At 38.2% G+C, this 25,006-nt stretch overlaps 1 protein-coding gene across 5 annotated transcripts; it reads right to left on the reverse strand.

Annotated features, from left to right (window-relative positions):
• Positions 1 to 153: 153 nt before the first annotated feature.
• On the reverse strand, positions 154 to 23,685 carry trim2b (tripartite motif containing 2b). 5 transcript variants are annotated; one of them, XM_051703838.1, is made up of 12 exons: positions 23,537 to 23,685; positions 17,522 to 17,700; positions 14,622 to 14,782; positions 13,309 to 13,460; positions 12,151 to 12,331; positions 10,690 to 11,452; positions 9,625 to 9,728; positions 8,974 to 9,141; positions 8,686 to 8,854; positions 5,296 to 5,366; positions 4,864 to 5,004; positions 154 to 4,141 (listed from the first exon to the last, which is right to left on the reverse strand). In XM_051703838.1, exons 3-12 carry the CDS (start codon positions 14,727 to 14,729, stop codon positions 3,989 to 3,991), a joined length of 2,010 nt encoding a protein of 669 aa, XP_051559798.1. In that variant the 5' UTR covers positions 14,730 to 14,782; positions 17,522 to 17,700; positions 23,537 to 23,685; the 3' UTR covers positions 154 to 3,988. The 5 variants fall into 5 exon arrangements, with proteins under 5 accessions (XP_051559798.1, XP_051559799.1, XP_051559797.1 ...); XM_051703839.1 differs by lacking the exons at positions 17,522 to 17,700; positions 23,537 to 23,685 and adding an exon at positions 14,898 to 14,912; XM_051703837.1 differs by lacking the exons at positions 17,522 to 17,700; positions 23,537 to 23,685 and having other exon boundaries at positions 14,622 to 14,879.
• Between the last annotated feature and the right edge of the window lie 1,321 nt (positions 23,686 to 25,006).

A 25,006-nucleotide genomic window follows, 5' to 3' on the forward strand; every position in this document is an offset into this window, starting at 1 on the left:
CCTGTTTAATGTTTTCCATATAGTAGACTCATGAACAGAGTGATCAACCAGATCCAGTGATTCCTTCGAGTCTTTAGCCGTCACTCTAGGATTCTTTTTTACCACATTGAGCATTCTGCCGTGTGTCCTTTGAGTCATCTTGGCTGGACAGCCACCACTATAGAGAGAGTAGCCACAGTACTAAATCATCTCCAATTATAGAAAATTTGTCTAACTGTGTACAGATGAATATCTAAGGTCTTCGAGATAACTTTGCAACCCTTTACAGCTTTATGCAAAGCAACAATTCTTGATCGTAGGTTTTCTGAGATCTTTTTTGCGAGGCATAGTCCATGTCAGCAGATGCTTCTTGTGAAAAGCAAACTCAAAATGTTTGAGCTTTTTTTATAAGTAGCTCTAACCCACACCTCCAATCTCGTTTCATTAATTGGATGCCAAGTTTGCCAACTCCTGACTCTAATTAGCTTTTGTTGATGTCATTTGCCTAGGGGTTCACATACTTTTTTCCAACCTACACTGTGAATGTTTGAATGATGTATTCAATATGTACAAGAACAATACAGTAATTTGTTTGTTATTAGTTAAAACAGATTGTGCTTGTACATTATTGTAACTGAGACAAAGATCAAACCAGATTTTAAGACATTATATAAATGCAGGTAATTCTAAAGGGTTCATATACTTTTTTTTGCCACTGTATATAATTTGTAACCTGTTAAGTGAAGATTTATTACTAATTACAAAATTATTGATATTACGCTTAACAGAGAGTCTTAAAGAGTTTAAGTGTATCAGTTTTGCACTGATTGTTTAAATTCAAAAAGGACAACAATCTTTTCTAAAGTCACTTTTTAATGTGCTGCACATAAGCATGATAATGATGTCACTGATGAAGTGATAGCAATAATAATAAAAAAGTCAACACAGTCTAAGCAAGATTACTGTTTTAAGTCATAAACAAGCATACATCACCAGGTTAAATTAAATAAAAGATTCTACTGAAATAATTTAACCAATAAGAAGAGACAATAAATGTTAAGGCTGATTTTGTATGAACATGACCATAAAACATTAACATTCAAGTAAAATCTCTCTCTTTTTTTTTTAAATACAAAACAATCTTTACATACAATTCTTATATGTATAAAAAATAAAATAAAAATAAAAATAAAAAAAATCAGCACACATTAAATCATACAATTTACAGTACAGATTTACTGTACTAAATCAAAACAATTTAATAAGACACATTCTGGACTCAGTAAAACAGCAAAAACTTAAAAATGACAATTTCTTTGTAATGATAATGAAATAATAATGAAAATACTATTGCTATTAAGTTATGATGGAATTTATTTTTCTCCCCAATTTGGCATGCCCAATTCCCAAAGTGCTCTAAGTCCTCATGGTGGCATAGTGACTCGCCTCAATCCGTGTGGCAGAGGATGAATCTCAGTTGCCTCTGCATTTGAGACCGTCAATCCACACATCTTATCATGTGGCTTGTTTACATTTACTTTTATGCATTTGGCAGATGCTTTTATCCAAAGCGACAATCCACCTGGAGCAACCTGGAGTTAAGTGCCTTGCTCAAGGACACAATGGTGATGGCTGTGGGGACTGAACCAGCAACCTTCTGATTACCAGTTACGTGCTTTAGCCCACTACGCCACCACCACTAGTGGGTTAAAGCACATTACCGCAGAGACCTACCGTGTGTGAATGCTTCACGCTATTCTCCACAGCATCCACGCACAACTCATCACGCGCCCCACCGAGAGCGAGAACCACATTATGGCGACCACGAGGAGGTTAACCTAACATGACTCTACCCACCCTAGCAAATGGGCCAATTGGTTGCTTAGGAATCTGACTGTAGTCACTCAGCATGCCCTGGATTTGAACTTGTGACTCCAGATGTGGTAGTCATATGATGGAATTTGTATTACATCATTCCTCTATATGGAATCCTGGGATACACAAGAAAATGATTGATAAGGTGGAAATCAACTGTGTGCAAAGATAATTTAATTATTTGCCTTTAACTACAGACCACAAGTGAACTGAAATGTTTGCATTTTCAACCCAAACAAGAGACCACTCAACACCTTTTTCTTCAAAACATTAAGATAATTACACAAATATATAGATATTTCCAGTTTTAACAGTATTTGTAAGGAAAATATAGAGTCCTAATATTTTCTAAATAAAGAGCTGTAAGCTGCTTGTTTCATTCTATAATGCAAGTATGCAAGGCAACAGTGCATTAAGTGATCTACTGTTAGTCTCTTACACACATACAGTACACAGAGTACATCATTAAACAGGGCAAACAGTTTGATTGTGATTGAAGGATTGCTTTTAATGCCAAAATACCACACTTTAAGTCATGTCTAAGTTGTTGCACTGATTGGACAGAATTTTTTAATCAAGGATGAATTAAACAGACACAGATGGAATACGATCAGCACATTAGTAATAATTATAACCAGGCCTTGTATTAGTTAACTGTGAGATGAATGGGATCGAAAGGGTTGAACTGGGAAGACAAATGCTAAAGCTTGGAGCCTGAGACAGGGAGATAAAAAGCCTCAGCGGTCTGCTCTCTTGACTGCATGATTTATGAACTTGTAAGCTCATCAAAATGTGAAGAAAAGTGTTGATTTAGCATTCTAATAGTGTCCTTCATTTGTCAACGTTACGTCCTATCGCGGTCTTAAAGGAAAAGCTCACCCAAAAATGAAAAGGAGAAATGTTGAAGAAGATCCTGGCCACTATTTTCCACATAATGAAAGTGAAAGGGGACTGGGTCTGCCAAGCTCCAAAATGACAAAAAAAAACAAAAAAAAAAACAAACACTATAAAAGTAGTCCATACTACTTGTGCGCTATATTCCAACTCTTTGGAAGCCATACAATAGCTCTGTTTGAAGTAAACCAAAATTTTAATAATTATTCATTGATAATGGAATCATATGTGGGTGAATTAACAATGACAGAATTTTCATTTTTGGGTGAACTTTTTTACAAAATACAGGAATTGAACAGTGTTTGAGATCTGTTCAATAGGATGACACATGCACATTGTCCACACATGCAGCACATAAGAGCTGAATCTTTAGCTAGTATACTCACCAATGCATTCAGCTGTCTCAAATCTGCAATATTTCCAAAATGCAGTGTGTGGAGTTTTGACAAAGGCATTCCAAGGTATCCCATTTACAGTGTAGATTAACAAGCTTTAAGGCCGAAACGTCCTCTACCCAAGTACGTGAACGCAGATGAGATCACTTGATTGCCAACGTGCAGTCAAGTTGAACATGCTTAATGTGTGTTCTTGCATTACAATGGCAGGGAACAAGCCTCAGTGCTCAAGCGGGGATAAAGTTACCGTCAAACGTCAACTGGATGTGTCATTATTCAGGTAAGTTGCTATAAATATACTGATGCCGAGTTCGGAATGGCATACTACCCATACTACTCTTACTACTTTTGCTATATCTATCTATCTATAGAACAAATAGAAAGAGTAGTATAGTAGTATGCCATTCAGAACTCGTCCTGACACTCACTTGCTCAGCAATATTCTCTTCGAACTGTTGCTCATGACAGTAGTTGACTTGAAAGAGAAAACTCACCCTTGAAGCGGACAGTTCACACTAATCTCGCTATAGCGGCCCTTGCGGCAACGCTGAGAATGCAACGTGCACTTGCGTTTCAGAACGCAACGACACATGATATCGAGCTTGCATTGCAAGACGCGTCTGCGTTCACGTACTTGTGTAGAGTATGTTTCTGCCTTTAGTCTTCTCAGAGAGACATCCAACAGCAGTAACAAAAACAAAAGATACCAAGGAGGGACAATATTGTCCATTGTAAATGAAGATGAAAATAACATTACATCAAATGAAGTGCAAGAGCTGGACACATACAGTATGACCTCAATGTCCAACAAACAAACTTTCCATACTGAAGCATTCACTCATAAGTCATTGCAGGTATCGATACACTTTAAAGCAGTGGTTCCCCGAATCAGCCACCACAACATGGCCATCAGAGGTTAGAGCCAGGCCCTGGGGTCCATAGAGAGGGTCGGCAGCTGTGTTGATGTAAGAGAGGAACGATCCACTTCCGTCAAACACCTGAGAATATGGAAACAGGTTGGAGTTAAATTATTTTGGAAACCTCTGTCAACCTCATTAAATGTTCTGCTTTGTATTGTCCTTGATCTTAGCCAAAAAGCAGAGGCATTTTTTTTTTTTTTTTGGTACATTTTGTTTTTATAACTGCTTAATTACTAAAAGTGTAAACAGTCATTAAAAGACCCAAGATACGTAATAGATATTGTTCCATAAATCATATTTTTTATAATATTTTATATCTATATAGGTTTCCTATCACAAATTTCTTTGTTTATAACAAGACAAATGAGTACAATAGTCATACAAATGACTACTACATAACATTGATTTTCTGTGTGACAATGGTGAATAATCAGTATTCCATATGCGTGTACACACATGATACATGCTATTTCTTACTCAAGGTGGCACTAATGTGTCAGTGATGGACTTGGTTTACGTTTGACATTTCTATTTGACAAAGAATCAACGTGGAAGTAAACTATAGCAAGTTGTGCATCTATTTAGACTCAAAAAGAGCCTAAGAAAATACATGTGTAGCTTATGTGTTATTTGTACTGTAACTCAATATGTTTGAAAGCCGGTTGCGTTTCATGAAATTTCAGCGTGTGGAAGTTATGAATCTTGTTTTATATTTGTGTATATATTTATTTTATATTTGTCTTGTGTATAGCAAAGCCATTAAGATAGGACTTCTCAAGAGTCTGAGGTTCTAGTTTTACCTGTATACGGCTGTTTCCCCAGTCTGCCACTATAATGTTCCCATTGACATCCACAGCGACCCCTGTAGGAGCATTGAACTGGCCATTGCCTTCACCGTTTGAGCCAAATTTAAGCAAGAATTCACCATCTGCATTGAACACCTACAATAGAGACAGCAGAGAATTACAACCTGCAATTTTAAAGCTTTAAAGAGTCACTTTACAACAGTCATTTTATTGAAAAGACAAACCAGGATATTCATTAAAAATGTCTTTGTGTTCTGCATCAGAAAAAAGTTATACAAATTTGGAATGACAATGATTTTTGGGTGAACAATTCCCTTAATAAATTATGTATCCTGAAAATAATCATGTAATATTAGGAAAATCATAGAAATCAATAATTTCTGTAATAAATAAAGTCCCTGGGGAGAGCAGCATGCCTAAGCTTACCTTAACAGAGTGATTATGAAAGTCTGTGATAATTATTTCATTGTTGTTGTTGACTGCTGCAAAGTGTGGGCCTACGTACAAAGAGAGCTGTGGGTTACATTCACACAGTAGCCAAGTATGATTACAAGGTTGTCAACTCTTAACAAACATGTTATGTAATTGGGTTTGGAACATTTAAAGGTACACCAAGTAATTTTTTCCTCAAAGTTTTGCTCCTAAAGAAATCAATAGTCATTTTTAACATATGTATCAAAACATGACCACTCACATGTGATTAAGACTCCAGTCATATCAGTTACCTTATTAAAGCTGCTTTATTCTACATGGAGAGGATGCCCTAATGGGCAGAGGTGGGTAGTGTAGCAAAAACTGTACTCAAGTAAAAGTACAATTACTTATAAAAAAAATTATTACTCAAGTAGAAGTAAAAGTGCAAACATAAATAATTACTTAAGAGTAAGAAAGTATCCAATTAAAAGAGTATTCAAGTAGTGAGTAACTCGTTACTTTCACAAATAACATAATGGATGTTAACTCCCTACATTTCATTACATAATACAAATTGAACATGTATTACAGAATTATTATTATTATTATTAATGGAAATTCTGTCATCATTCACCATCAAGTTGTTCCAAACCCGTATGACTTTCTTCCATGCAACACAATAAGGAGATTTTAGACAGAATGTTTGCCTTGGTCACCATTTACTTTCAGTGAATGTTTTTTTTTTTTTTTTACTATATTTTGAAAATTAATGGTGACCAAGACTGTCAGTCCCCAACATTCTGTCTAACTTCTTTTGTGTTCCACAGAATACAGAAGGTCACACGGTTTTGGAACAACATGAGGGTAGGGGAATGATGAAGGAATCTTAAATTATGGCTGAGCTATCACATTAAAGGGGTAGTTCACCCAAAAATGAAAATTCTCTCATCATTTACTCACCCTCATGCCATCCCAGATGTGTTTGACCCCCTTTCTTCTGCAGAACACAAATGATGATTTTTAAAAGAATATTTCAGCTCTGTAAGTCAGTACAATGCACGTGAATCGGTGCCAAGTAGGGACTCCAGTAGTTAAATCCATATTTTCAGAGAAACAGATCAATATTTAAGTCATTTTTTTTGCTAGAAGTTCTTCCCCAGCCCAGCAGGGGGTGATATGCAGAAAATAATGTGAATCACCAAAAACAAGAAAAAGAATGTGAAAGTGATCATCCACACCTATCATATCACATCTGAAGATATGGATTAAACCACTGGAGTCTTGTGGTTTATTTTATGTTGACTTATGTGATTTTTTTATAGCTTTAAAATGTTGGCACCCATTCACTTGCACTGTATGGACCAAAGGAGCAGAGAAATTCTAAAAATCTTCATTTGAGTTCAGCAGATAAAAGAAAGTCATACACATCTGGGATGGCATGAGGGTGAGTAACTGATGAGAGAATTTTCATTTTTGGGTGAACTATCCCTTTAAGGGCTCTTGTCAGATCTGGGATGCATTTCCCAAAAGCATCGCAAGCTTAAGATGTCATAGAGACCATTGGCATCAATGGTTTCTACGATCTACTTAGGCTTACGATGCTTTTGGGAAATGCAGCCCTGGATTAATTTGTCAAAAAGAAGAGAGGTTTGGAAAACTTTCTAGTAATTATTACGGTGAAAATGTGAACAATGTCTCACAGGGACATTATATAAAATGCTGAAATATAAACCAAAGCAAGATCATGTTTTATTAATGCCTGCTTTTGCTATTTCATAGCTTTTAGTTGTTAGTTCAGTGTAGTTACAGTTTTAAGTGTCGAAAGAATTTAGATCATTAGTTCTGTACACTACCTCCGCTACCTAAACGCAGAGTACGCAGCCTGCGTAGGTCTGTTCGCGCTCCAATTGTCAATTACACGTTCGGCAGAGCAAAAAGGCATTTACACTTAACGTGGATGTTTACATGGATTTATACAGTTAATCAGCCAGAAGTAGTTGCGATAGTTTCCAGTACACCCATGAGGGCACAGAATAAATGCATAAATACTGCTTATGACATGCGGGACACGGGACAAAGCGCACTGATATACTGCTGCAGATTTAAAAATGTACACTTCAAAACTGATGTCACAAGAGCCCATATTTACAGAATCACCCTGAAAATGACCATCACCATGTCATAGAAAAGCCTGCGTTATCATTAGAGCCACAATTTACCTCAACGTGCTGCCTTAAGTTGGAGCTACAATTATAATCTTGAAATATCCACTTGTCTTGGTGTAAAATGGTGTTGCATGATGAAACTATTCTTTTTCGCTGTGCGGAGCGAAGAAAGTGTTTCACTCAGGGTACGTTTACACGACAATGATGTACTAAAAGCGGAAAAGTTTTTCCTTTGCGTTTTTGAAAAGTTTCGCGTACAGACGACAACGTTGTCAAAACGATCCCCGTTCACACGGATAAAATACGCATTAATTAAACCCAGTAATGTAATGACAGGAACACCGCCCATTGTAACCAAGTAAACGTACATTTTTTCATTAGAAATTTACTTGAGTGAGAGTAAATAGTACCCACTTTTCTTTTTATCCCCTTTTCTCCCAATTTGGAATGCCCAATTCCCACTACACGTGGTGGCGCGGTTACTCAATCTGGGTGGAGGAGGACAAGTCTCAGTTGCCTCCACTTCTGAGACCGTCAATCTGCGCATCTTATCACGTGGCTCGCTGTCCATGACACAGTGGAGACTCACAGCATGTGGAGGCTCATGCTACTCTCATGCTCCACGCACAACTTACCATGTGCCCCATTGTGAGCGAGAACCCCTAATCGCAACCACGAGGAGGTTACCCAATATGACTCTGCCCTCCATAGCAACCGGGCCAATTTGGTTGCTTAGGAGACCTGGCTAGAGTCACTCAGCACGCCCTGGATTCAAACTCGTGACTCCAGGGGTGGTAGTCAGCGTCAATACTCTCCGAGCTAGCCAGGCCCCCAACAGTACCCACTTTTAAACCTACTCTAAAAGTAAATTTTTCCCCAAAAAGTTATTCAAGTAAATGTAACAGAGCAAAAGTAGTGTGTTACTACCCACTGATCACATGACCAGCCAAATACTCCATGCTTAATCTCAGTAACCGTCTTGTTATTGGACACTTTCCCTCATGGATTGAATTAATCATGGCTGACTGTGAATAGTGATTTTCTACAATGGCATCAGTAACTGAAAACTGTTTGAATGATGCTGCATCCACGCCCCTAGGTGTCAGTGTAATTCCAAAATTACCAAGAAGACATATTAAAAAACATTGCTGAGTGCATCTTTAATTTGTATGCTAATGTTACAATGCAAGCTAAAACCCTTCATCAGGTGTCTCTACTCCCGTAGATATGTACCCACCTGCAAACTGTCTGTCACCGTTTCCCCTGCTGCCAAACTTTGTGACAAGTTTACCACTGGGCTGAAAGATGAAAACCGTGCAGGCCTTGTTGTCCACAACGATAACGTGACCATTCTGGTCCACGGATACACCTTTTGGGCCCATTAGCCTGCCTGAGCCCAGCTTTGCCTTCAGGAAAATAAGAACAGCCTTAAGTTTTGCGTCCAAGATTTTTTCAGTAACGAAGCTTTCACAGATGAACATTAATTTTAAAATGTTCTTGTCTATGCTCACATAATATAACTCGCCTTGTATTTGCCCTCACTGGAGAAGATGCTAACCCACTTATTGTCATAGTCAGCAATGATGATGTCACCATTCGGATGTACAGCCACTCCAGTGGGCCTTTGTAGTTGCCCTGGTAACCGGCCACGTACTCCAAACCGGCTTTGAAACTCTCCTGTATTTGAAAATATCTGGAAAGCACAGAACTGAGATCAGTTATCACATTTTGCAAAAAAACTTAAACCAGCCTAAGCTGGTTTGCTGGTTTAACCACCCACCCTGCGACTGCCAGGTAGTCGCGCTCATATCTCACGACAGGTTTGATGTTGTTGATATGTGTCACCATATTAGATTTCAGCTTCATTTATGGATTTTTTCAGTGATTAACTACTTAAATCACAGTCTGTTCATCATACAAAGTGATCATATGCCTTCAGAAGACTTGGTATATGACACACGAGACACATGGATTAATATTATGATACTTTTGGGTGCTTTATTAAGTTTTAAAGTGAGTCATTTTGTACTGCCATTTTATTGAATTCAGCCCACAAACATTCATTAAATTTATTTCCTTTTGTGTGCTGCAGAAGAAAGTCACACGGGTTTGGAAACCACATAATGGTGAGTAAATCCAAAGTTCAAGGTAGCCAGACATCCAGATATCTGCTTACCTGCACACACTGATTGTTACTGTCTGCAATCAGGATTTTTTCTGTTGAAGAAGCTGCTACTCCTTGGAGGTTTGTGAACTCTCCTTTATTCCTCCCTTTTGTTCCTATGAAACAAATAGATCTTAGGTAAAAGACTCAAGAAGAAGGTTACAGAACATCATAACATTGTAAAGTTTAGTAAAATAAATACAACTTTGACTGTGAAAGAGTTGTCATAATGCTAGGGTGTTGAGAGTGGTTGCCAGGGCATTTCTTATGCGGTTGCTAAGGGGTTTTGAGTGTTTTTAGCATGTTACTATGCAGTTGCTAGGGCGAATCCAATAAATGTGGTTTCTAAACTTTCTAGATCGTTCTAAGTGGTTGCTTACTAGTTGGAATTAAAAGAGCCAACATCTCTATGATATTCTGATCTCTAGATTTGGATCGGTGCCTCCATCAGTGTAAGTCTACTGGATATTTTCACCCATTTTATCCTCTTCCAGCCGAAAATCGCAAGTTCAATCGCTAAGAAAATTAGCTGCACACCTCTCCTGAACAACCTGCATGATTTGACGTATTGTTCATGTCTTTAGCACAGGCAATGTGGGATGAGTTGTGTGCCAAATTTTAAAGGGTTAGGCTTTTGAAAAACCACTAATTGACCCTTCACTATGCTCCAACCCCCTTTGTTACCATTGCTTGCACTGACAAGCTTTGATGAACTTTCCATAGGAATAAATGGGAGATTGCCGTACACAGTGCAATTTTTGGCTAAATATTCTCATTAACAGAATCATAGTCACTTAAAAAAGGATGGAAGCGCACAGCCATGTTGTTAACCAGCAAAACTTAAATGGTCAAATTAGTCAGCCAGCAAGGTCTTTCTGATGATGCTGGTGGTTGAAGTAAGTTTTGCTGGTTAAGCAGCCAGGTGGGGACACCAGCACACCAACATCCCAGCATTCCATATTGGGGACCAGCATCCATCTGCTTGTAACCAGCTATGCTAGTCCTTTCAGCAGGGTAAAAAGCAATTAATGATTTACACCTTATATTAAACCAAGACTGTTGGTCTTGAAATGCTACCTATTCTAAAAATGAGATCATCCTCAATCGGGTTCACTCTCTTCTTTGGGGTACTAAACAAGCTTCCTCCTCGCCTCACACCCTTTTGTCGGCTTCTGCTCCCTGGAGACTTAGCGCTCCGTTTCCGTGCCCCACCATCGCTGGAACCCGTGGAGGCCGCATTGGCTGCTGTGGTGGTAGGCGGCGAGTCATCCGGAGAGTTGGTGACTTTTAATTTGAAGGGGCTGCCTTTGATATGCTGATCATAAAGTCTCAATGCCAGACTAAAATCGCCCTCCTTCTTCACCGTGTATTGGTATTCATACATTCCGTTCTTAAGGTCCACAATTTCGCCATCTGCAACGCTGCCATCTGGTGTGAAGACTTCTGCTGAGATGATGGCGTTGCCCGTCTTGCACAACCCTCCAGCCTTATCCCTTGTGGTTATGAGGACAGCAGCAGGTTGGCCCACAACGCACTGCTCTAAACCTTCTCCGGATGCCTCGGTCTGACTGGCCACAGCATTGGTAGTGACAATGGTTCCTAGGTTGTGGATGGACTTGCGAAGTCCTTCGATCTCCATCATGAGATCCAGCTGGTCGTTCTCCTCTGGTTGAAGGGGAAGGCCCTGGCTGGCCAGGTCACTGAGTTTCTCCCCTACCTCTTTATGGGTCTGCAGAACGACAGCTTTGCTTCCACCGTCCAAGGCCTCAGTGGTCAGGCTGCAGTTATGGTTAATGGCAGCTTCCTCCTGCAGAAGAGTATCCAACTGAGCCTGCAGAACCTTTAGGAGAAACAAAGAAAAACAAGTTAAGATACTCTATATATAAAAAAAATTAAAAAATTAAAAAAAAAAGCTCTCTAAAGACATGAACAGCAAACCCCTACACCGTGGCTCATTTTAAAGCTTAAAAAAAAAGCACCAAAAATGTAAAAAAAGTAATCCATGCGACTTTCACCACTTGCATCACTTTGTATGATGAACAGACTTTAATTTAAGTTGTTATACACTCTCACCAATGAGGTTTGATGGAAATGACGTATGTTGTTGGAACAAATGTAATAAATGTTCCTAAACTGTAATAAATTTAGGTCCTAAATTATATTTAGGACCAAAAGTTATTACATTTAGTGCTTTATAACATTTAGTTATACAAAGTCGTTACATTTAGTAATCAGTCTGCTCATCAAACAAAGGGAACGTATGTCTTCAGAAGACTTGGAGTATGACGCAAAAGTCACATGTACTACTTTTATGATACAGGGTGCTGTTTTAAGCATTAAAGTGAGTCAACTAGTATTGTATGGAAATCAGAAGATTGCAACATTCTTTAAAAACTATCCTTTTGTGTTCAGCAGAAGAAAGAAAGTCATATGAGTTGGAACGACATGAGAGTGAGTAAATAATGACACAATTTTCTTTTGGGTTGATCTATTGCTTTGACAGTTTTCAATGCAGGCTTTGCAAATAGTCAAACATACCTTCTGCTTCAGTCCATACGTGACTTCCAGCTCCATGAGCAGGACGCTCTTGCGTGTGTCGAGGGTTTTGTGCAGCTCGCTGAAGGAAGAATGGATGTCTTCCTCTATAGAGCTCCGTTGAGTGTTCAACTGCTGCAGAACATCTCTCAGGCACTGAACCGCTTCTCCTATTTGAGGCAGCCTGTGAATCAGTTCAGTGAGTCCATAAACCATTCATTTATCCATCAACCATTATGGTTAATATGGTCAATAGTAAATCTGTGAGCAATCAGTTAATGTTTAAAGTAATTAAGAAATGAAACTCTGTTCAACAAAAAGTCTTATTCCTAGGCCCACACAGAATCTTTTTCACTTTATGCGCCGATTATGAGGGAATATCTGCGAAAACTTTGCGTAAAATGCTTGTTTGCATTATTTTCTCCACTGTTTTGCATAACTAAATACAACATTTTTCATTACACATGATATTGCACGGCAATAAATACTTGAATTGAAAAATCTACAAAACAAATTTGTATTTGGTATATCCACCTTTATCTTTAATTACAGCATAAATACGAGCTGTTATTTCAGCATGATCTGAGAATGTTCCAAAGAGAATCTACTTGATAAAACAAATTTATCTTTTGTGGATAAATTTACAGTATTTAAGTTTTGCACATTTAAAATGTTCCAAAGAGCATCCTGTTTGCTACAATGGAAGTGTGGAAATGATCGGATCTAAAACAAATGAGTTAACATGGTCAATGTCACAAATTTGCTTACATTTGATTAGCCACCCACAAATTGTGCAAAATTATTTCTTATTCATTTTACATAAAATATATATATATATTTTTTTACTTTTCAAAATCCTAACACGTATATTTCCATGTTTAAAGGGGGAAAAACTTTTTCAATGTGGTCTCAGTCTCTTGTACCCCAATGTATGGTAAAAATGAGTTAAACAGAGCTGAGAGTCCTACATTCTCAATTTACCCAAAATATTGTGTAGAACTTACTGCATGATGCACTTTCGAATTCTACAAAAATCTAGTGGATATCTGTGGAATTCTGCAGATGTACATTCCATGTAGGCCTATTATGTCTAAGCTAACAAAAGCTTGGTATCTGTTTATTTACTATACTGAAAGTCACATAACTTGCATCATAACAGACCTGTTCTTAGCTGCATCCACTCTGTCCTGCAGTGCTGTACGTTGTTGTTCTACAATATTTTCCAGTGAATTAGTAGGATGATCAGCATGATCCCCATTTATACAGTCCTCGCACACAGCATTCTCACATGCCAAACAGTAAAACACAGGCACCTGCAAACAGCACAGTAACATAATGCAGACAATTAATCATTCTAGATTAATGATAGACAGATGTATTGGCCAGGCTTATTCAATATTCAGCTATTTTGAGATTGTTGTTATCGGCTGATAACTGTGCTCTCTTGGTCAGAACAGAACAGAAATATATAAGGCCCAAAATTCACCGACGGATTTGACTAGGATAATGCACATTTTTTGTTTTCAAATATTTTTGAGTGACTTTTGAGTAAATGTTATGTTAAATGTTTATTTAATTTTAAACAATTTTCTGTATATCTAATTTGCTAACATTGACTTATATCAGCAAAATTGCATTATGTCGACAACATATACTGCAAGTCGGTATAATTATATAAGATATAGGGCCCTATTTTAAGAAGTCATACATGCAAAGTCAATGGGCATGGCCATGAAGCTTTGCTATTTTTGTTAAGTATAGGTTCAAGTGGGTTTGGCGAAATTGCACGCGCAAAGCGCTAATGGGCTAATGGTCAAGTGCAATTTAATTCTGAGGTTTTCATTACACCCTCAGCGCAAACACTCCCATCCATGCCCACTTGCGCTTTGCCCTGGCAGGAAAATTGCACTTGGAATTAGCGCTCTAATGAAAATTGGATAAGACGCTGCGCACGGTTGTAGCGCATAGCGCTGCACTTTGTGCACTCACAAAAATAGAGCCCATAATGTCATAAGATACGTTTTTTTTAACCTTATTAAGCTGAGTTGTGATAATTAGCTAATGTTGAGACTTGTCATCTTACAAAAAATAATTGGAATCAATTTCATGTGATACATATCCCAATATAAACATATAACTTTTACACTTCCAAAAAACAAGTAGGTTACTATGCACATTGTGAGAAAACAAACTTCTTTTACTTTTGTAATTACGACAGGAACAGTCATCCTAAATATTTCCTGACATATGAGGACACTTAGCTGAATCTTTTTACTATGATATTTATAGAGGTGCCAGCTGAGATCAGAGCACACTTTTGTCATTTAACTTATTTTTCTGGGACAGAAAGCTTATGCTCATGGGAAATACACTGCCTATGTTTCTCACCCATCTGTGTTATTATTTTGAGATGTGAGTGTATGTGTGTGTGTGTGTTTGTGTGAACTGTATGTGTTTACTGAAATAGACCTCACTTTTCCTTTGTGTTGAGAGCAAATTAGTCCGGTTCCCTTGCCAGGCAGGGCTTCCAGTACAGTACATTCCTCACTGCTGCTATCAGGAGAACCTTGCAGTGCCTCCATGCGGTTGGATGGTGTAACTGCTCCCACAATACAAGGATGCAGAAAGCACAAACCTGAAACAGAAGAGAAGTATGAATATTTTGGGAATTTTGATGTGCGAGTGTAATGATGGTATATTGTTTGCTGATTAAGTAGTTTGATCATAGTGCCTAGGCACAAAATACAGACCAGAAATGCTGTAGGTGTCGCTGTGTGTAATAAGAAATATAAAAAATAAACATTACTTTTTTACGTAAATGAACAGCTCACCCAAAATTGAAAAGTCTCTCATCATTTACTCACCCTCATGCCATCCCAGATGTGTATGACTTTCTTTCTTCTGCTGAAGAAAAACAAAGATATCTCAGCTCTGTAGGTCCATACAATGCAAGTGAATGGGGTCCAAAACATTGAAGCTCAAAAAAACACAACAAAGCCAACATAAAAGTAATCCATAAGACTCCAGTGGTTAAATCCACATCTCCAGAAGCGATATGATAGGTGTGAGTGAGAAACAGATCAATATTTTATTTTTTACTATAAATCTACTTTCAAACAGCCCTCATATGCACATTCAGTATGTGTAGTTTTGTACTCAATCACTTGATTTGTATGGACCTACAGAGCTGAGATATTCTTTTTAAAAAATCTATGTTTGTGTTCAGCAGAAGAAAGAAAGTCATACACATCTGGGATGGCAGTAAATGATTAAATAAACATTTTGGGTGAACTGTTCCTTTAAGCCCACTTATATAACATCATTACTAATATATATATATATATATATATACACACACACACACATACAGTGCATCCGGAAAGTATTCACAGCGCTTCACTTTTTCCACATTTTGTTATGTTACAGCCTTATTCCAAAATGGATTAAATTAATTATTTTCCTCAATTCTACAAACAATACCCCATAATGACAATGTGAAAGAAGTTTGTTTGAAATCTTTGCAAATTTATCAAAAAAAAAAAAAAAAAAAAAAAAATCACATGTACATAAGTATTTACAGCCTTTGCTCAATACTTTGTGGAAGCACCTTTGGCACCAATTACAGCCTCAAGTCTTTTTGAGTATGATGCTACAAGCTTGGCACACCTATTTTTGGGCAGTTTCTGCCATTCTTCTTTGCAGGACCTCTCAAGCTCCATCAGGTTGGATGGGGAGTGTCGGTGCACAGCCATTTTCAGATCTCTCCAGAGATGTTCAATCGGATTCAAGTCTGGGCTCTGGCTGGGCCACTCAAGGACATTCACAGAGTTGTCCCGGAGCCACACCTTTGTTATCTTGGCTGTGTGCTTAGGGTCGTTGTCCTGTTGGAAGATGAACCTTCGCCCCAGTCTGAGGTCCAGAGCGCTCTGGAGCAGGTTTTCATCAAGGATGTCTCTGTACATTGCTGCATTCATCTTTCCCTCGATCCTGACTAGTCTCCCAGTTCCTGCCGCTGAAAATATCCCCATAGCATGATGCTGCCACCACCATGCTTCACTGTAGGGATGGTATTGGCCAGGTGATGAGCGGTGCCTGGTTTCCTCCAGACATGACGCTTGCCATTCAGGCCAAAGAGTTCAATCTTTGTTTCATCAGACCAGAGGATTTTGTTTCTCATGGTCTGAGAGTCTTTCAGGTGCCTTTTGGCAAACTCCAGGCGGGCTGTCATGTGCCTTTTACTGAGGAGTGGCTTCCATCTGGCCACTCTACCATACAGGCCTGATTGGTGGAGTGCTGCAGAGATGGTTGTTCTTCTGGAAGTTTCTCCTCTCTCCACAGAGAAACGCTGGAGCTCTGTCAGAGTGACCATCGGGTTCTTGGTCACCTCCCTGACTACGGCCCTTCTCCCCCGATCGCTCAGTTTGGTTGGGCAGCCAGCTCTAGGAAGAGTCCTGGTGGTTCCAAACTTCTTCCATTTACGGATGATGGAGGCCACTGTGCTCATTGGGACCTTCAATGCTGCAGAAATTTTTCTGTACCCTTCCCCAGATCTGTGCCTCGATACAATCCTGTCTCGGAGGTCTACAGACAATTCCTTGGACTTCATGGCTTGGTTTGTGCTCTGACATGCACTGTTAACTGTGGGACCTTATATAGACAGGTGTGTGCCTTTCACGTTGTCATTATGGGATATTGTTTGTAGAATTTTGAGGAAAATAATGAATTTAATCCATTTTGGAATAAGGTTGTAACATAACAAAATGTGGAAAAAGTGAAGCGCTGTGAATACTTTCCGGATGCACCGTATGTACACACACACACACACACACACTTACATTGTGCCCTTTTCTCCATTTCAGATGCTCTATAGAATATAATTGCATTGTTATTCGGCAAAAAAGACTCTTTGTCACGGTTGTTTACATGTTTGACGGTGAAACCTTTGCAAAAGAAAAACAAAACTATAACAGTAAAACTAATCTAAATAAATACCTTTGCGTTTGGACAGGAGCATTTCTGCTCACTAAAAAAAGAATCATCCTTAATGTCTGTGCCATTACTTCCCAAGTAGCTTTACATTGAAAGAAAATATCATCTTTAATATTTATAGACTTGAGTAAATAAAGTGCATAAAAAACTACAGTGTTATTTCACAAGGCAAAGGAAAATGTATTCGAAAATGGAAACGGGGGCACCAATTTACAGTTTTGCAGTGGATACATTTATTTTCCATTACCAATATGGAATAACAGATGAAGAAATGGCCACAAAGTTAGAGGAAGCCAGGTTGTGTCTATAACATCTGTAATGACAGATGAAGAAATACATCTGGTAAGAGTTAGAATGAGGTCTTCATGGTGCATGTGTTTCTCACCTTATAGAGGTGGAGCTTAGCCGTTGCGCATGTGAATATGTGTGTGTAAAGGTGTGTGTGTTTGCTTGTATATAGTGTAGAGATATTAATGTAAGAATGTGTATTTGATCCGCTGAAGAGTCGAACAGACCGCAGGTTGTAGGGGCCACACACACTCTCCCCTCACTCGACACAGGGCCCTAAAATAAAAAGAGGACATTGTACAGATACTGTATGGTTTCAGATGGTAATACCATGGTACTTTGATACATATCCATTGTGCTTGTTAAATAGGTACATTCTCATTACATGGTTTTTATTACATGCTATATGAACATGTGGTAAAACAGTGACATTACCATTGTGATTGTACATGCCCCAAATACATGGTATTTCCATGGTACCATGGCCAAAAAAACAAGAAATTACCATGGTAAGTGAGGATCATTAAAAATCTCTCACCTGGTTATACACAAATTCACAGAGCCCCACAGGTTACTATAGCAACCTAAGATAGCAATTCATAAGAGCTGCAGTTACATGAATATTTTCTCATTCTGCCTTTTATGTAGGGCTGTAACGATACATAAAATCCACGGTTCGATTCACACCTCGATTTTTGAGCCACGGTTCGGTTCATACCTCGATATGTTTTTTTTTTTCTTGGGAATAATAGGGTTCAAAACAGTGTTACTATGAAAGCATATTTGATGCCATGAGTGTACCTTCATTTACTATTACTATTAGTTTGAATGGCCATGGAAAATGAAGCAATGTGCTAACAATTTTACCTGGTCTCAAAAAGTAGTCTGTTAATTTACCTGATGAACTTTCACCTTTTGCTGAACCTTTATGCTTCGCAGAGCTAATGTGTGCCTCTAAATCACTTGCACCTTTATTAGCAACTGACACATGAGTGCCAGCTTTACATGTCATACATTCTGCTTCCCAAGGGTCTCGACCTGGACGAAAGCATGGGAATTTTTTGTGCAAATCTTCTGTAAATTTGCACTTTCGTTTGGGCATTGTTTCCACTCAGCTGTCATTTGCTGCTACTGTCAAGCAACTGTTTGATGCCGAACACAACAGCGCTTCGCGCGTTCGCGGAGAGATTGACAGGCAGGAATTTGACCAATAGTTGCTGCAAGCCTCTTATAATCTACCAAGTGGTGTGCGAGAATGTGGGACTTATAAAGAGGGTTTAAAGCAATGCAAATATGCGCGCACGCACACAACGAAGTATTAGACCAGATGCACATTATAATGCAACTAAAGCCGAATCCCGGACATTTTCGCAAATTTAGAAATCCCTGCTGGATGCTTTTTTAAGGTCCGAAAAAGAGGACATGTCCGGGAAAAAGAGAACGTATGGTCACCCTAATTGTATTGTAGTGTGTGTAAAGAGCTCATGGAGCTACATATGTAACTGATGGCAGGCTTCTGGGGTTGGAGAGGGGCAACCAAACCGCAACCCGGGATCGCGATTTCGGTTGCGGTACGTTTATCGTTACAGCCCTACTTTTATGTGCTGAAAGCTAAAGCTAATCAGCAGCAAATTTGCCATGAACACTACATTTTCGCAAGGGCACTAAAAGATTTTACTTTCATTGACTAAAATTATATGACATTTTAGTCAGAGTAAAACTGACTAAAATGAATGAATATGACATGATAAAATACTGACTAATTTTAATTTGTCGAGACTAAAACAATGACAAAAACAAAAAACTGTAAAAATTAACACTGCTAGAGGCACTAAAACAACAAATGACTTTCCTTCCCTTTGCTCAAATAATGAGTAAAAGGGCAGATTATCTGTTCATAAACACTAAACCATAAACTTGTTCCTTACACAATGCTATCATATGAAATTAAAATACTTTTTACTAGAGCGCATGACTTGTAAGGCAATACATTTTAAAGTTTGCATTACATAACCAACTACATTTACACACTTGTTCAACTGCAATCAATTTGCGCGGTAGCTCAACTGATAGAGTGTTGCACTTGTGATGTAAGTGACCAAGGTACGAGTCCTGAAGAGCTCAAAGAAGCACCACAAACTGACATGGTAGCTTCAGCAATTGCATTTATCATCTCAAATTAGCTTTTTATGACACTTTCGGTTAGGTTTAGGTTTAAGGTTTAGGGTAGGGAGGTCAATTTTGTTAATATAAAACTCGATAGAGCATTAATCTTTCACCTCGGAACTGCCGCGATTCATGTAACGAACCACGTAATATCACCACAGTCACATAATTTTCATGAGATCAGGCTTAATGAAAGATCAATAGATATTGAAATATATGTAATGTATTGAAAAACTACTCTTCACCACATGAACTCAATCAATAATTTACAGAGGGCTGACCCAGATTTAGGTCACACAAGAGCAAACACACATGGCCATGACAGATCTTGGTTAAAGTTGGAGGCTATGGGGCAGGGTTTTTTTAGTGAGCGCACTACAGTCCACCAACAGATGGTATGATAATTACAGGTGAAAAGACTCATGCAGACACACAGCTCTGACCCTTAAACCCTAAAATACATGCTCATGTAATAGCAGACAGTGGATATTGACTGAAATAAATGGATCATTTTCCATGCTGTCATGTGACTGGATTACGAAGACACCCGCTTAGACTAATGGAGATTAATGACGAACATGACTGAAAGACCAAAAATCATATCAACTGTACCAGCTTTGGTTCTCACCTCATTTCACAAATGTACCCAGTGAGTCTATAATAATAATAGTGCTGAAAGTCAACAACGTGCATTGTCTGACCACTATTTATATCCCCATGCTTTTAGATTTTATTAAAAGGGAATTAGAATGGGGATACAGTCAAGTTTTGATTTCTTGAGCTTTAAATCAGAAACGATAAACAAACACCCCACCAGTGGTTTTGTACTGGTGGGTCGCAACCCAAAAATGTGTTGCAGATCTTTTCTGATAAGTTTATGAAGAACAGGGAAAAATAATGCTTAATGCAAACAATATCCCATGTCTTTTATTGTTGAGGTCAAAGGCTGTACAGTATCACATCAATCAGTACCAATCAAACTCTGCAGTATTTTAGCACAAAATGATCTGTCACTTGGTAGAAGCCAGCCAAATTAGGCAGATGCAAACTTGGACAGGTTGATTAACATGCCCTCATCCTTGAAAACCAAGGATAAAACTACTGAAGGTAATAGAAAATATGACCCAGACTACATTAAATATGGGTTCACTTGCAACTAAGATAAACATGGTTTGTACCAACTGAAATCTCATGGATAAGATTGATATTAATTGATATCAGTCTTATTGGTATGTTTACGTACTTAATGCCTGTGCATTTCTCATATTCAGCAGCCTAAGAAAATATTTGGCCAAAATAAAATATTTGCCACATGTTTGCAAATCAAATTTTTGTTGTTATTTATGTATTTACCAAATTATATATTTTTTCTATGCCTATATCATTTAATAATATAGAATATTGTTGGGCCTATGCAGTTTGTGGAAATATTATTAAATGTCAATGTTTGAGTCTAAGTACTTTTTGGTTAGTTATGTGTGATAAACAATTTTGGTAATACTGATAAAAAGTTATTTGGGAATTAAAACTGAATGGAAATGGAGGTCACTTGGGAGTTGAATCAGATAAAAAAAAAAGATAATGCTCATGTGACTATGGAGAAGATGATGCAATACCAGGAAATGGAATATTGAGCTGCCATTCTGTGTGTCATCACTCTTCCATTTAACCATTTCTATCACAAAAAGCTCTTATTGTAAGAATCAGAGTCCCTCTTTTCATCTCACAGACGATAATGACAAAGAACCAAAGGAAAGTTAACCATAAGGACCCAGCCAAAGACAAGCAAGTGATTTTGTGAAGGTCTATTTGCAGTTAGTGAAGCAGAATTCCCCCAGGGCAAAACCACTCATGCATTCAGGATAGAAAATCCAAGAGCACCCAATCGCATTGTTAGTTTTCCTTTTATCTCACACACTGAAACGAGATGTCATTGTCATGATGGCACAAGCACCAACCTGTCATAATAGTGGGGTCAATATGTAAAAGGCACGCAAATGGAGATCAGAATGGCTTTACAGCCTGTTGCAAAGCCACCCGAAAAGTTTCAAATCACATATTAGTATTTTAGATACACTCACTAAGCGCTAGAAACACTATGGTCCTAATAAAGTGTCCGACGTGGTCTTCTGCGTTCGTAGTCCATCCGCCTCAAGTTTCGACGTGTTGTGCATTCTATGTTATTCTGCTCACTACAATTGTACAGAGTGGTTACCTGAGTTACCGTAGCCTTTCTGTCAGCTCGAACCAGCCTGGCCATTCTTTGTTGACCTCTCTCATCAACAAGGCATTTCCGTCCGCAGAACTGCCACTCACTGGATGTTTTTTGTTTTTGGCACCATTCTGTGTAAACTCTAGAGACTGTTGTGCATGAAAATCCCAGGAGATCAGCAGGTACAGAAATACTCAGACCAGCCTGTCTGGCACCAACAATCATGCCACAGTCAAAATCACAGAGATCACATTTTTTCCCCATTCTGATGGTTGATGTGAACAATAACTGAAGCTTCTGACCACATGATTGGCTGATTAGATAATCACATGAATAAGTAGGTGTACAGTTGTTCCTAATAAAGTGCACAGTGAGTGTATCTTATGAAGAAAATACAATCAGAGTTTCATCTAAAACTATTCACTTCGGAGGTACTTTGTGGTTAAGTATATAGTAAGTTTACAGTGCTGCAATATCATGGGTTTGTTTGATTTATAATTATTAACCTAAATGTAGATCATTCTACATACTGTGGGGTCCAAAAGTATGAGACCACTAGTTAAACTTCTATTGTGCATTTATTTAGTTATTTAAAAAAAAACTTCATTACAAATTAAATTTTCAGCATAACAATTCGAGTGAGTCTGAGTCGAAAGGTTTACACAATTTCCTTGCAGGGTTCAAATTGTGTCTGTGAAAAAAGAAAAAAAAAGTTTCTAGTGTTATAGTTTTGATGAAACAGCAGGGTATTTTTTTGGCCTTATGGGGGGTCCCTTAACTCTTATGGGATGGCAATTTAAATGCTACCACATGAAGCATCTTTATAGGTTACCTTACAAAACATGCTTAACTCTGCAGTGACCTAGAAACAGTCCATAATCTTAAATATTCCTTATTCAGTTTATGTCATAACGTTTCTTTGCTTTACATTTTTCACAATCCTAATACTTTCTGTTTAATTCCAGGTTTAAATGAGATTTTGAAACCCAAATTTTTAAAATGGTCTCAGAGTTTTGGAACCCACTGTGTGTGGCAACATGGTAGCTACAACAGACTCACAGACAACAGTCTAACACAGAGTTTCTGTGAAGCAAAAGCCATTCATTCTTCCTCAGACACTGCAAAGGAAAATGTTTGGCCGATTATTTTATTGTACCCTTTTTGAATTTAGGCAAAGAAGCATACTGACATCATACTAAATCAGAGCATCAGAAGCTGCCTGCTAAAATATTTAAGTATAATAGAAAGCCTGTTAAAGATTAAATCGACACAATATTACCTTTAATCCATGAAAGAAGAGAGAAGTAGCAATTTTGATACTGTTTATGTGAGGCCTATCAGAAAGCTATACATACACTGTTTTTCATTTAAAAAACAAAACAAACAACAAACTGATTTTGTATGATTCAATTATGCATATGCTGTCTTGAAAAGAATAGTGAATGTGAAGTTCAAATTGTATGCATTAAATGTAGAACAAACACATGATCTACTGAGACAAGCCTGAGAACGCAACAGTAACATCCCACTGCATATGAGAGCATCCATCTCCTCTCTCCCACCTCCTCCTCTCCTTCTACCCCACCCCCGTTCTTGCTTCACATGGAAACATGATGCGTTGGTGGATCACAGATGCTGCTCCTGCATGCATCCCTGTCTACGAAATACACAGTCTCCTTTCCACAACCTGATTTCTCTTCTGTTCTGCATGTGTTTGTGTCTTTTCGGACTTACCTCTCCTCCATAGCTGTGTAGCTTCAGATGCACCAGCGATACAGGGGGCTTCTTGTCTTACTCATCAGACTGAGACCCATTTCCCGGAGAGGAGGGGTAGGGGCCTGTTTTGCACAGTCTCTTTTCGTTTCTGTTCTGCTTACTCCCCCCTCTCTCCGCACTACAGCGACATAAGCAAATCACACCAGCGTGCCGTAGGGGAGGAGCCAGGTTCAGGGCTGAAGCTCAGCAGCCAATCACAGAACAGGAAGCCCAGACTGAGTGACAAGAGTGCTCTCTCCCTCTACCTTGATTTTTTTCTCTTATTGAATGCCTCATTTCTCTGTATTCTTCTCACACAAAATACTTTACAACGCCGCAAAGGATATCAAAATAAAAAACAAGTTAGGATAATAATGTTTAATTTTATAGTTTCTATAATTCTTCTGTTAATAATAATAGTACATGGATTCAGTTGAATAAGTTCTTAACTGTTGTTGGGAAGCTATTTTTTAAAAAAGTAATCAGTTACTAATTGAAATGTACTTTTCTAAAATTATCATGGGATTACTTGACTAGTTCTCGCTACTTTTGAATTGATTTCTGAAACCCATGATGCAAATGGACATCAAACTGTCCTTTCAGTTTTCTATTTAAAAACCCCATGAAATCACAATTAAAGTTTTAATTTACTTTTAGGTCTATTAGTTTTAAGGTTATCTATATGCAGTGATGGGCAGTAGCTATTAGCTTAACTGCATTTCTGAGTAGCGAGGTAGCAGCTTCGCTAGTTTTTCAGTCAAGTAGCTTTTCAGTAGCGAAACTATATTTTTGACTAATAGCGGCGTAACGTTGAGAAAAGCTACACCGCTACATCATGCCTTGTACCGGGTGTTTACTAATGCCAGTTTTGAATCAGAACTAAAGTTGTCTGATCACAAATGTATCGCTCATTAGAGTCGGTGCTTTACAATGAATTGGTCACTCGTGATAGGAAAGCGGTCTGAATCGGTTCGCGATTCAATCTGAATGACTCAGAAAGCTTGCTCGCGCGCCACTGAATCATTTGTGCGCGCTCTCACTTGTCAACAAGCTCATTTAATATTTTAAAACACGGAAAATAAAGATAACGCTGGTTGCAGTGAATCTACGATTAATGGAAACTAAACCTGCAAATACATCCTATCGTTTGCCAGTGATGAAGAAAGTCTTTATTAAGTTCAGTACGTGTGCAGCTTGTGAACGACTTCTGCGGGTAAAGAAAATCAAAACAAAGAGTATCAGAACACTTGTTAGCCTACAAGGAAACACTTAAAAAGTACCATGACATTACCATGTTTTACCATTACCATATGTTAATACAATGGTATATGAATGTGGTAATATAGCAAAGTACCATGGTATTTTTTAACTACCTCGAAGCACCATGTAAATACATTAGTATATGAATATGGTAATCATATATCAAATTACCATGGTAGTAATATGGTC

This window comes from Myxocyprinus asiaticus, chromosome 7, assembly GCF_019703515.2.
Source record: "Myxocyprinus asiaticus isolate MX2 ecotype Aquarium Trade chromosome 7, UBuf_Myxa_2, whole genome shotgun sequence".
Taxonomy (NCBI): Eukaryota; Metazoa; Chordata; class Actinopteri; order Cypriniformes; family Catostomidae; genus Myxocyprinus; species Myxocyprinus asiaticus.

What these genes read in the sequence shown, in the direction of transcription:
- trim2b (XM_051703837.1), bottom strand. Translation starts at nt 14,873, where the DNA reads ATGATCAAACTACTTAATCAGCAAACAATATACCATCATTACACTCGC. An exon ending in GTGGATGCAGCTAAGAACAG is followed by an intron (nt 12,332 to 13,308) that starts GTCTGTTATGAT and finishes ACTGATTCACAG; the next exon opens with GCTGCCTCAAATAGGAGAAG. An exon ending in TGATCTCATTTTTAGAATAG is followed by an intron (nt 9,729 to 10,689) that starts GTAGCATTTCAA and finishes TTTGTTTCATAG; the next exon opens with GAACAAAAGGGAGGAATAAA.